The following is a 13732-nucleotide window of genomic DNA, read 5'->3' on the forward strand; positions in this document are numbered from 1 at the left end:
ATACATAATTATCTTTTTATTAAAAAGTAAATACATGCTGAAAACTATAAACCATTGATAAAGGAAACTGAAGATGATTCAAAGAAATGGAAAGATATCCAATCTTCTTAGTTTGGAAAAATTAATATTGTTAAAATGGCCATACTACCCAAAGCAATCTACAGATTTAATGCAATCCCCATCAAAATACCTATGACATTTTTCACAGAAGTAGAACAAAGAATTCTAAAATTTATATGGAATCAGAAAAGGCCCAGAATTACCAAGGAAATCCTGAGGGAAAAGAACAAAGCTGGAGGAATAACGCTTCCAGACTTTAGGCTATACTACAAAGCTACAATAATCAAAACAGTGTGGTACTGGCACAAAAAGACCTATAGATCAATGGAACAGTATAGAGAGCCCAGAAATAAACCTGCACACCTACAGTCAATTAATCTATGATAAAAGAGGCAAGAATATACAACGGATAAAAGACAGTCTCTTCAATAAATGGTGTTGGGAAAACTGGACAGCTACATGTAAATCAATGAAATTAGAACACTCCCTCACACCATATAGAAAAATAAACTCAAAATGGATTAAAGACTTAAATTTAAGACATGACACCCTAAAACTCCTAGAAGAAAACGTAGGCAAAACATTCTCTGACATAAATCGTAGCAGTATATTCTTAGATCGGTCTCAAAATATACAAGGCAAAAGAAATAAAAGCAAAAATAAGCAAATGGAACTTAATCAAACTTAAAAGCTTTTGCACAGCAAGGGAAACCATCAACAAAATGAAAAGACAACCTATGGAATGGGAGAAAATATTTGCAAATGATGCGACCAACAAGGGGCTAATAAGCCAAAATATACAAACAGCTAATAAAACTCAATATTGAAAAAACAAACCCAATCAAAAAATGGGCAGAAGCCCTAGACATTTTCCCAAAGAAGACATACAGATGGCTAAGAGACACATGAAAAGATGCTGAATGAACATGCTCAAAAGATGCTCACTGCTAATCACTAGAGAAGCGCAAATAAAAACTACAGTGAGGTATCACCTCACACCGGTTGGAATAACTATCATCAGAAGTCTACAAATAATAAACGCTGGAAAGGGTGTGGAGAAAAAGGAACCCTCCTACTCTGTTGGTAGCAAGGTAAATTGGTGCAGCCACTATGGAAAACAGTATGGAGGCTCCTTAAAAAACTAAAACTAGAGCTACCATATGATCCAGTAATCCCACTCCTGGGTACATATCCAGAAAAAATGAGAACTATACTTCAAAAAGATACATGCACCCCAATGTTCACAGCAGCACTATTTACAAGAGCCAAGACATGGAAACAACCCAAGTATCCATCAACAGATGACTGGCTTAAGAAGATGTGGTATATATATATATATATATATATATATATATATATATATATATACACATATATATACACACACATGCACGTGAACACACACACACACACACACACACATATACACACACCGTGGAATATTACTCAGCCATAAAAAAGAATGAAATATTACCATTTGCAGCAACATGGATGGACCTAGAGAATATTATACTTAGTGAAGTAAGTCAGACAAAGACCCTCTCTGACTATATGATATCACATATATGTGGAATCTAAAAATAATACAAATGAATCTATATACAAAACAGAAACAGACTCATAGACATAGACATAGAAGACAAACTTATGGTTACCAAAGGGGAAGGAGGAAGGGACAAATTAGGAGTATGGATTAACAGATACAAATTACTATATATAAAATAGATAAGCAACAAAGATTTACTGTATAGCACAGGGAATTATATTCAATATCTTGTAGTAACCTATAACGGAGTACGATCTGAAGAAAGTAAGTGCGTCACCTTGCTGTACACCTGAAACTAACAGAATATTGTGAATCAACTATACTTCAATTAAAAAAAATAGCTTGTTTACTTAGAAAGAAAGAAAGAAAGAAAGAAGGAAGGGAGGGGGGAGGGAGGGAGGAAAGAAGGAAAGAAGAAAGGAAAGAGGAAAGGAAAAAGGAAAGGAAAGGAAAGAAAGAGGTACCTGATCCATCATCTCACCTACGTCCTTACCCAGAGCAGGCTTTGACTTCCACTATTAAAAAAAATACGTGTGTGTGTGTGTGTGTGTGTGTGTGTGTGAAAAAAGTGAAAAAAGCAAGGTGAGAAAACAGTGTGAATGGTTTGATCATTTTAGTTTAAAAAAAGATAATTTTATCTGCATATCCTAGCAATAATACACAACTTTTTTTTCCCAGGAAGAAATCAACTGTCAGAAGAAATGGAGTAGAGGTGGGAAAGGGAGCGTTTATGTTGCATTTTGTATCTTTCTGTACTATCTGAATTTTCTAACCATGCATATGTACTACTTTAAGAAAATGTCCATCTGACCGATGAAACTGTAGACCAGTTTGGTTATTTATTTATTATTTATTGTATTATAAAGACTAACGTAAGTTCCTAGTGGCCACATCAATGTTTTGTTCATCTTGCTGCCCAAGATGCTGCCTGGCATAGTAACCTTTTATATTCCCATAAGATAGAAGTTCAGGAAGTATATAAGAATCAATATGATCCACTCCCTAACCCTCTCTGTTGGTTATCAATGCAGTGCCTCTTTCCTCCAAATCTATCTTTCTTTGCCTTGCTTTGTGGTACTGGAGCTGGACCTGTAAAAATTTCTCCTTTGCCAGTTGGCACAATATTAAGCTTTGTCAGTAGGGACAGAGCAATATGAAGTGGTTTCTTTTCCTGGTTCTGGTGTGCTTTTTTCTTCTTGTTCCTGTGACATGTACCTGCTAGCCGTGTGTGAGACAGCCAGTTGTGCTCACCACTTTGCGAGTTTCAGTGGTACCCTAGTGAGTGGATTCCTAGCAAGTCTTGCCAGAACTCCAGTAGGCAGTTTCCTGCTTGCCAGCCTTAGTCTGTGGCCCTTCAGTGAAGTTCACCTCAGTGCCATCCAGTGACCACAGAAACACCTCTCCAACAAGGTCTGAATCTCGGTCTTGTTGGGGAGTGGCACACTCTAAGTTGAAAATTCTCTTTATTTCTTAGTAGTTAATCCCCTATTACTACTTAATAACTCCTTATATTAAAATTTTCCTGTTCATATTACTGGTATGGTTTCTGGTGCCTAATTGGACCTTTCATGCCCAAATCAAATTAAACCAAAAGAAACCAAGTAAAATCCAGCCAAGTCAACAACAAAAAATTAAATCTATAAACCCATCATAAAACATAAGTTTGTATTATTAAGTTTGATAACACAGAGAGGAGCATGGCATGTAGCCCAACTTGTTAACTAATTGCATTAAAAACGTCCACAAAAAAACAAAAAAACACGGTGTGATGCTTTTGTACTGTGTAAACTAAACTAAGGTAGAACTGTATTTCCCAGAATTCTCTTTCCTCCATGATTCTAGGTTAGGGTTGACTACAGAGAAATTTGTCTAAAATTTGGAAGGCAAAAATGAAGCAGCAGCCATTACACTCTGAAGGTCAGTATAGGATGCCAGGTGCTGCTGTATCTCATACACTTTGTTGCAGATCTGCTGGACCATCTTGATGTGTGGAAAGAACTGTGCTCACATTTCCTGCAGTTCCTTCTGGATCTCTTCCTTTAGCTGCTCCTAGTCAGGGCCAGGCACATGTGTAGCTCCATGGCCAGTAATGCTGCTTCTTTTCCAGGTCACCTGCTCTCTTGAGGTTGGAGGACTTTAAAAGACATACACAGGGCTTCCCTGGTGGCGCAGTGGTTGAGAGTCCGCCTGCCGATGCAGGGGACACGGGTTCGTGCCCCGGTCCGGGAGGATCCCACGTGCCGCGGAGCGGCTGGGCCCGTGAGCCATGGCTGCTGAACCTGCGCATCCGGAGCCTGTGCTCCGCAACGGGAGAGGCCACAACAGTGAGAGGCCCACGTACCGCAAAAAAAAAAAAAAAAAAAAAAAAAAAAAAAAAAAAAAGACATACACAGATTCTACTTTGTCCTTGTTCTTCCCTATATCATGCCCAGCTTTTCTTCCTGACTGCTGCCCTGATGATCTATAGTGAGTTCAGGGCCACAGGCAGACCCTAATTCAAAGCTTTCCATAAACTTCTTCCCCAGCTTCTAAAACAGAATAAAAGCTGGTCCCTATAATAGATTCCTTACTTCCTACCACTCATGGTGCTTCTGCTGTGATGATCAAACCCTCACTATTATACACTATAAAACAGATAAATGATCCAGCTTAAAAAAAATCTTAAGTAATTTGGATTTCTTGAGCAATTGTTTCTACTGTCAATTCTTATTTCCCCTATGTTTCTTATTTATTTCTACATAATATCTAAGTTTAAAAAATAGATGTTAAAGTGGGAAAATTTTTAAATGCCATTTTCTTTAACAAATGCCCATGTGAGGGCCCATACGAAGGCTAGTTAGAACCAAGTTTTTTGGTTCCTCTGAGATAGATATGGAGACAAATTTCCTTGGTGGCCTGATACGGGAGAGCCTGACCTATTTTTGTAACATTATTCTCCATGCCAGGAGGGGAATAAGATGAAGAACTACTAGGGAGAGTTCTGAGAAGATGAGTATGTATGCATTTAAGAAAAACTAGAGTGGGCCTGGAGATAAGTTTAAGCTGATGAGGGAAAACCAAAAGATGATGCCTAAGCTCCAGATGGTTGTCATTAGTTTCTAAACCCAAATTCATTTGTTTAACATTTTTGAGATTTATCCTTGTTTCCTGAGCATGCTCAGTATGACCTGCCAGGTCTCAGAAGTGTGAGTCTCACAAATTCCATTTTCTGTTTTAGAAGAGGATGGGAGGGTAAGGAGGAAGAAAGAGGAATGTAAGTGAGTTAGTAGCAAAGAGTTCCTGATTATGGAGAACCTTAGGGTTAAGAACTTTAACTCAGAGACTGTGGACAAATCATTTGAAGTAAAGTTTTTAAAAAACTGAGTTTATCAAGAAATATTTATTGGGTACCTACTAAGTGCAGGAGGGGGGCTAGACCTTATCAGTTAGAAATGGTGGATGAAACAAAAAGGATGGGCAGAACAAAAAGAGTAAGAGAATACTGCCAGCATCTAAGGGCATGGATCATTTCATCACTCAGCTAAGGCACTTTATCTGGTGCCTAGTTCTCTACTAAAACAGATATAGGAATATTTCATAATCTCTCCTGACTTAGCGCCCATGAAACATGGAGTAGCTTTAGCCAGAAGTCCTTCCATAAGTCCTGGGCTTCCTGAAGCTACCTGCACACAGCTGCACAGTGAGTCAGCCTGGCTATCACAGGTTTATTGCTTCCTACTGTACATTTCAGAAGGACGTATTCAATGTGCCGTTCAGAGTGTGGCTATTTAATTCCTTACAAGTCCTTCATAGGAAAAGAGGGAATAAGAGTTTGCTGGATTTATCTGCCCTAAGAATTAATCTCTCTATGAAAAGGCATGGATAGGACAACTACAATAAATGACAGAATTAAGAAAAGCACTGAACATTCTGGAAAATTTTCGGAAGGTTCATAGAAATTGCTGGTGAAGTTAAATTCTAATTTCTGCCTCCATTTATTTATCTAGCTTGTTCATTTGTTCATTCATTCATTCAACAAACATTTGTTGATTGACACTGGGATACAGCAATGAATAAGAAAGACAATATCCCAGCCTCATGAAATTTATTTTCTTTGGTGGGAGAAAACAGTCAAATGTAAACTAACCAACACACAACACAATTTCAGGTATTATTAAGTGCTCTAAAGAACAATAAAGTAGGGATGGAATGGTGGGGTTATATCTTAGGAGATGATTTAACATTATATATTATATTTTTTACATATAGCATGCAATAAACATTATAACAAACATAACCACAGATATGTCTTAGATACACTAAGGGGACGCGATTGATATAGTTCCATGATAAATCAAACTGAATACATCTATATAAATCATAATGACTTATATATAGACCAATGAGACTTACCCTATAGAAAGCACTGGTCAAAGGGAGTAATGCTGCAGCAATGTTATATTCTTCTAAACTTGAACAATCCTTAAACAAAACAAAGAGAAATGGGATTAGGACATTTACCAGAAATCACAAATATGTGGAAACAAAAATCTATGATACATTATTTACTGTCCTAAGGGGTTTTTACTTTTATTTCAAATTGTCATTAAGGCTTACCTAGATAAGTGTGAAAAAAAAGTATGAAAAAATACTGTCCCGAAGCACATTGTTTTTAAAAAAAAATATATTTTATTTTTTTAATTAAAAAAAAAAATTCTTTTTTTCGCTCGTGCCACGTGGCATGTGGGATCTTAATTCCCCGGCCAGGGATGGAACCCATGGCCCCTGCAGTGGAAGCATGAAGCCTTAACCACTGGACCACCAGGGAAGTCCATTCTTTTAGAAATGATATAAAAATACATTTGAGAAAGATGTTGTCATACACTATTGGTGAGTAGCTACTTTTACTTTCCTGTTTTACAAAAGTTGTGTTTACAGCTGTGCATATTTGTCCAAAAATTTTTGGAGGAGGTTTTAGTATATTTAACTACTATATTTCATTGAATCCGAGATACACATTTTCTCCCCACATTTTAACTTCTCTGAGACTGGGATGTATGTTATAATTGAAATAATATATTTTTTCTTAGTCTTACACATGAAGGGTTTATAAAATTCTGTTATTGATCAGGCAAGAAATACCACTGATGCCAAAACCCCTTGGGTGAAATGTTGTTGGGGAATGGGACAGTCAGAAAATCTCAGTGGGAATGTAAAATGGTGCAGCTGCTAGGAAAACAGTATGGCAATTCCTCAAACATTGAAAAGTAGAATTACCCTATAATCCAGAAATTCTACTTCTGGATATATACCTAAAACAACAGTGACTTGAACAGACATAGGGGGGCCATGGCCTGGAACAATGCTGAAGGGTAATACCCTTAGAGAGGTCAGGTATAGTAATTTCAGCCCCAACCTTAGACAATGTAACTATCGCCATCAAAATGCAAATTCATCAGCTATTCATATGTTTGTATGAATTGATTTTAAACTCACAGAGCTGAGACCTTAATATCAATTATTCCAATGCAGTTCCTCTACTTTTCAGATGAGAAAAAGAGGGCTAGATGTCAGCCAGTACTGGAATTTAGATTTATCTACCTATCAGCCTGGTGCTTTTTCCTCTAAACACCGCCTTTTGTACTTGATTACTTTCCTCATATTCTTGAGGAGGCGGATATGAGTTTTCTGAGCTGCCAGCACTGATTTTGGAATGTGAGGGAGGGAGTATAGGCCTCAACAGCAGAGCAGTTGGAGGCTTAAAGCTGCAAAAGGGCACTGGCGCCAGGGACAGGGCCCCTAGAAAAAGGAGAAAGAGTCAGAAGCAAAGAGAAAATACACCATAGACAACCTTGGTCTATTTCAAAATACTATTATGGCTTGGCAGGGCTGAGGGCGTAGTTCTGCCCTGAGGAAAAAAAGGAGGAAACTTTCTTTCAGAAGTCATGGCCCGAAGGCGGGCATCTCTTCTAATGCTAGTCTTGCTTAGCATGAGTACATTTGGTATTATGATCTGCTAAAAGAGTTAATAGAATTTCATGCATTTTAAACTATGAAAAACACAGCTAAAGAATACACGGAATGTCCAACTCCAGAAAACACTGAAACAATACTGGGTTACAAGACAAATCTCTGTAATAAAGAATCATTCTCATATACGTGACATTCTCTGACCCAATTAAAAAAAACAACTAAAAGATAGCCTCAAACTTCCTATACTGTCCTAAAAATAATAGTTCTAATTAATTCACCACACAGAGTAAACATTTATTGGATAAATGAATAAGTGAATGAATAAAGGAATAAATTCAAGAAGAGAGAGAAATGAGGAGAAGAAGCTAAGGACAGAAACCTGGGAAAGATATATTTATAGAGAAGGAATAAAGGAAAATCAAGATGGGAAAGCGAAGTAGGAGAAAGCAGTACTATAGCTGTCAAGAGAAGAAGAAACGACCAATAGTGTTGAAGTCTCCAGAGAAATTCAGTAAAATGAAGATTGAGAAAAAGCCAAGAAACTTGTGAATCAAAGACGTCACTGGTGACATGATGAGGGTATAAGTGAGTAGAGTAAAAAAGGCCCTGAGTGTAAATGCTCATAGTTGTAAAGGGAAGGAAGCTGTTTGAGGAGTTATGACATCCAAATGGGTAGCCGAATGAATCTTGGTAGGGCTGAACCAGATGAATACTAAGATTCTATGTAATCCTTTGATTCTATACGAATTAGAAGGGACCTAAGTACACCAAGGAGGAAAATCCAAGGGAGAGAGAGCTGAAAAAGAAAGGTCACTGATAGAACAAGGTCTCTGTGATATGGCTGCTAATCAATATGGTCCCCATTTCTAAGGGGGAAACATCTCATTTCCATAAAAAGCAAATAAACAGAATTTATATTAACCAGCAGGATCTCTGAATATTTCAGCAAATATAACTTATTAGGAGAGAGAAGCTTGGTTCTACAACGGAGACTCAGGCCTACCTAAGAGGCTTCCATGGGAAAAGCGGGGAGAGTGTCCTCAGACTGTTGTGCAAACACTAGTTTTATGGTGTACTGACAGCTGTTACTTGGGGGGAAATTGGGGAAATGCTGGGTAAACAAAATTAAGTGTGATGTTTTTGTTTTAAAAAACTGTAGGACTTCTCAGGGCTTTATACTGTGACTGGATGAAGGGAATTTGGTGGCAGCATTTCCAACCTAATTTGACTAAGAACATTTCTTTTAGAAAGCAATTGAAATATATATATATATATATATTTAAATTGAGGGCAACTGCTATTTTATTATTATTATTATTCTAAATTATTTATTTATTTATGGCTGTGTTGGGTCTTCGTTGCTGTGTGCGGGCTTTCTCTAGTTGAGGCGAGCGGGGGCTACTCTTCGTTGCGGTGCACAGGCTTCTCACTGCGGTGGCTTCTCTTGTTGCGGAACACAGGCTCTAGGTGTGCGGGCGTCAGTAGCTGTGGCACACGGGCTCAGTAGTTGTGGCGCATGGGCTTAGTTGCTCTGCGGCATGTGGGATCTTCCCGGACCAGGGATTGAACCCGTGATCCCTTCATTGGCAGACAGATTCTTAACCACTGCGCCACCAGGGAAGTCCAGAAAAATATATTTTGAAAAAATGATTTAATATCATAAAAAATCTTCTGAGAGCACTCCAACCAAAAGATCATTTAAAAACTTAGTTATATGGGGCTTCCCTGGTGGCGCAGTGGTTGAGAGTCCGCCTGCCGATGCAGGGGACACGGGTTCGTGCCCCGTTCCGGGAAGATCCCACATGCCGCGGAGCGGCTGCGCCCGTGCGCCATGGCCGCTGAGCCTGCGCGTCCGGAGCCTGTGCTCCGCAACGGGAGAGGCCACGGCAGTGAGAGGCCCGCGTACGCAAAAAAAAAAACTTAGTTATGAGCTTTTATTTCTTGACTTATGGTCATATACTGACAGGCATTTTTACTGTAAAGAACTAAAAATGCTAGGTAATATATTTAAAAATCTTTAATGCAATGAAACTGGCAAGGAAGTAAGGAACACTCAGGCCAAAATATAAGTTAAGTGGGAACCTGGAGAGATACAGCACTAAAGTGCAATTTTACCTCAAGAACAGCTAGTGAGCAAAGTAAATTTGAGTATTAGTTTTGATCAACTCAAAGGACTCAAAAGATAGGAGACAAACCCCAGCACTCGCTAAAGGTAGGAAGTCCATTAGGAGAACTACCTTATGGTAGGGACCCCCTAGGGCCACCTGAAACACCAGATGGAAAGTCTGAGATATAAAACGATAATTCAGCAAGGGAAGTAATGAATATGTGAGTAAATTAAGCATACACTGACTATATAAAACACAAAAATAATGTCTTTCAGTATTAAAGAAAAATAAGATACAACTAAAATATACAACCACGGTAGCACAGACATTGTAAGGTGGTGGACTGGAGCTGGATTTTGATAAATTAAGTAAACATTTAAATTTCTCTGTGTTATTGCCAAAGGAACAGAATGGGTTACAACTTCTAAACTAGTGGGGGGAAAAGTGGTCTGAAAGAAAAATAACCCAAAGGAAGGCAAGAAGGAGGAAAAGAAACTCAGAAAAAGGAAACAATCAAAAAAGAACAAAATAAGATAATAGGAATAAATAAAAATATAATAGCAGAAATTTAGAAATAGCAGAAATAGCAGAAAATAGCAGAAATAGACCAAATACTCTGGTTAAAAGACAACTATTGTAAGAAGAAATGGGAAGTTGGAAATGTTGGTAAAAGAGTACATATAAGATGAATAAGGTCTGAGAATCTAATATATAACATAGTCACTATAGTTGATAATACTGTATCATATAATTAAAATTTGCTAAGAAAGTGGAACTTAAGTATTCTCACCCCTCCCCCAAAAAGGAAATCTGTGAGGTGATGGATGTGTTAATTAATTCGATTGTGGGAATCCTTTCACAATGTATGGTATATTAAGTCATCACGCTGTACACTTTAAATATGTTACAGCTTTATTTGCCAATTATACCTCAGTAAAACTGGAAAAAGTATATAGGCCATGTAGGAAAACACCACACCTTTTTCCTATTCTGTCATCTCCATGGATTTTATAAAATAATCCCAGAATATGGCAAAAAGGGTGAATCATCTTTTTCTTCCTGACTTATTCCTCACCCTCTTGCTTAGGACACTGCTATGCACAAGAATGTCATCCCCTGTGTCCTAGCACATCTGAGTTTCTTTAACAGAAATGCCTTGCATGTTTCTGAAGACTGTCATGAGGCCCAAGGCAATAAAGTTCAACAGACTTAAGCTGTAATCTTCTCCTAAGGAAATGGCTGGGATGCCAAGATGCCTTTTGACTTTGATTTCACAGCAGGGCTTCATTTGTAATGATGCTGTCCAAACTTTAAATGACAACAGCTGTGATATGAAGTCCCACACACTCATTTATAAAAATTTCCCACAAATTAAAAAAAAATTAAACAATGGGGAATTTCAATCCATGACCAATTAGCAGGGAACAGGCAATCATAAAACATTTAGGGGCTATTTATTATCTTATAAAATGTTTACACATTGTAGTGCATGTCTCAAACCTGAGCGCCAGTCAAATGCTGATTGCAAAATATAAATATAAAATTCTTTGCAAATCACGTTAGAGATATTCTAAGTTAATTAGATTGAAAAATGGAAAAAATTTTGAAACAGTAAGTACAACTATTGACATAGCAATAGCATTCCGGAATAGTGCAGTTATCTGTTGGGGAATCAGTCCATAAATACACATCCTGAAATCCCCTGTGTTTTGGCCACGTAATAGCAAAGTAGTTACAGACATACCAGACAATTTATAAGCCTGCAAGGACTTGAATGACTATACATGTTTTATTCTGAACTTTGCTATGCAGCTTACCTTTAATTTTCCTCCTACAACTGAACAGTGAGCCCTGCAATCTTAATTTCTCATTACCCTCAATTACTTCATATTTTGATTTGCATACCTTTGGACTGTCACGACCAGCATTCCCATTTTTGTAAAACTTTGGAACCTCTCAAAAATGATATAGGTAAACATTAAAGAAAAAAATAAGACTGAAAGGCAGAATGTCTTACAAAACTGACTTTTCTTGAGTTTAGACTTGATATAGCTCAGAAAAAAAATTTTTTGAATTGTCCAAAACACTGAGAACATTTGTATCTTCTACGTGGGGACAAAAATTAAAACTACCAAAGCCCCAAATACCTCTGTATATCATGTTAGTCTCCTGCTCAAAAATGTCAGCTATGTTCTGACCATTACAGGATAATGACCAAACTCTTCTGCCAAACTTGTAAACCCTCCGTGGTGTGGACCCATCTCCACACTTACCCAACAATATGGCCCTCCTGCTATAAGCCGCAGGTCTAGTCAGTCTGCTTTATTTATCATCTGCTATTCTATATCAAAATTACCTCCTACCACATCTAATACCCCTAGAATAGCACCCATGCCTTGCTTTATCATTTACACTCTTCCTCCTTGGCACCTCCATATGCATGCCCTCGTGTTTTCCCACCCTTTCTAAGTACGGTGCTAAGTACAAAATAAGCAGTAGGACTCGTTGTTTCGGCCTCAGGTTACATTTTAATGCTAAATCTGCGAATATAACCATTGAGGATGTATCACAATTTTGAACACTATGGTTATTTAATATGTACCATTACTCTCACTGAGATAGAAGATGAATGCTAGACTTGACAAATAATATCAAGCTTTGCTTTAAGTTTTTGAGTGAATGGCACAAGTCCGCTTCAATTTTATGTCTGGAAACTAGGACACTGCACCTGGCATATAGTAATAATAGTTAACACTTATTGAATGCTTACTAAGTATCAAACATATTTTCAGTATGAATTTACAGAAATTATTTCATTTAATTTTTACAGCACCTCTAGGAGGTAGATACTATAATTATATACATTTTGTTGATGAAGGAACTGAGTTTCTCAAAGGTTAAATAATTGCCTGAGATTATATGGGCACAAATGACAGAGCCAGAGCTCAAACCCAGGTAGTCTCACTCCAATGTTTGTGCTTTAAAGCTCTATGCCCCGTTGCCTCTCAAATGCAACTGAATCTAAAGATGGCATCTGTGGAAACATATAATTCAGGCAAAAGAAGAAATTTTCCACTAATTATAAATAATTTCCTCAAAAGAGGCTGAAACTATACTATATCTGTGAAAAAGCAATTGAAAACTTAAAATGTGGCTGCTAAAATTAAAATGCAAAGGAAGGGCTGGAAGTTAATTTTTTTTCCCTCATGGTATCCTTTTATTTCATCTCTATCTTCATAATTTCTTAAAAAATTAAGAAATACAAACGATCATGTCAAAGCTTCTAAAATACGCCTAATAGGAGTGCTGGAAAGAGAGGACAAAGTAGGTAGAAGAAAGCAAAAGAAACAATAAAAAGAATTTTGTCTTCATAAGCAAAGAGTCCAGTGAGTGTCAAATAGGACAAATGAAAAAAGATATTTGGTACAATGAATAAAATGTGGTATACTCATACAAAACAATACTACATGAAAGTGAAAATAAATGAATTATAATTATATCCAAAATCATGGATGAATCTCCCAAACAAAATTTTGATCCAGAGAATCAAGGCAAAAAGAACACATCACCACCATATCATCATCATCATCATCATCAGTCACTGCTGAAACACACATTCTTAATTAACATTGGCCTCTATCTCTATTTACTACATCAAACACACCATTGTAAACATGTAGGATTTCATAAAGTCTACTATAGCAATGTCAAAGAATTACTTTTATCAAATCATACTGACAAAGGAAAATCTAACAAAATCAGGTCAAGTGAAAAAAAGATCACCAGTTCGGATGATTTTATGCTAAGTGTTTTAAAAGAAAATGATTTGATGTCAGAGGATTAAAGGGAGTCCCTTAAGAAAAATAATGAAGGCTTTAAATATTTTTGCAAAATGATCATCTTTGGGACAGTGCTGTAAAAGTCAAACATAAAGTAAGTCATAATGCTATTTTGTTAGGAAAATTATTTTAAATAACTTTCCCTTCCCCAGACAAAAGTGAGATTCATACTTTGGTTCTAAAAATATCAGCATATGGTAAAAATTATAACCTAAATATGTTAAAAT

General features: G+C 37.1%; 1 protein-coding gene across 4 annotated transcripts in view; it reads right to left on the minus strand.

The window, feature by feature from the left end:
• Window positions 1-13732, minus strand: part of SBF2 (SET binding factor 2) — a 465356-nt gene that overhangs the window by 113881 nt on the left and 337743 nt on the right. For all 4 annotated transcript variants that reach the window (XM_032640039.1, XM_032640040.1, XM_032640038.1 and 1 more), the window contains one exon: window positions 5999-6067. In XM_032640039.1, coding sequence (XP_032495930.1) covers window positions 5999-6067 — 69 coding nt within the window. The remainder of the gene's footprint in view (window positions 1-5998; window positions 6068-13732) is intronic.

The sequence above is a fragment of the Phocoena sinus genome, chromosome 8, assembly GCF_008692025.1.
Source record: "Phocoena sinus isolate mPhoSin1 chromosome 8, mPhoSin1.pri, whole genome shotgun sequence".
NCBI lineage: Eukaryota > Metazoa > Chordata > Mammalia > Artiodactyla > Phocoenidae > Phocoena > Phocoena sinus.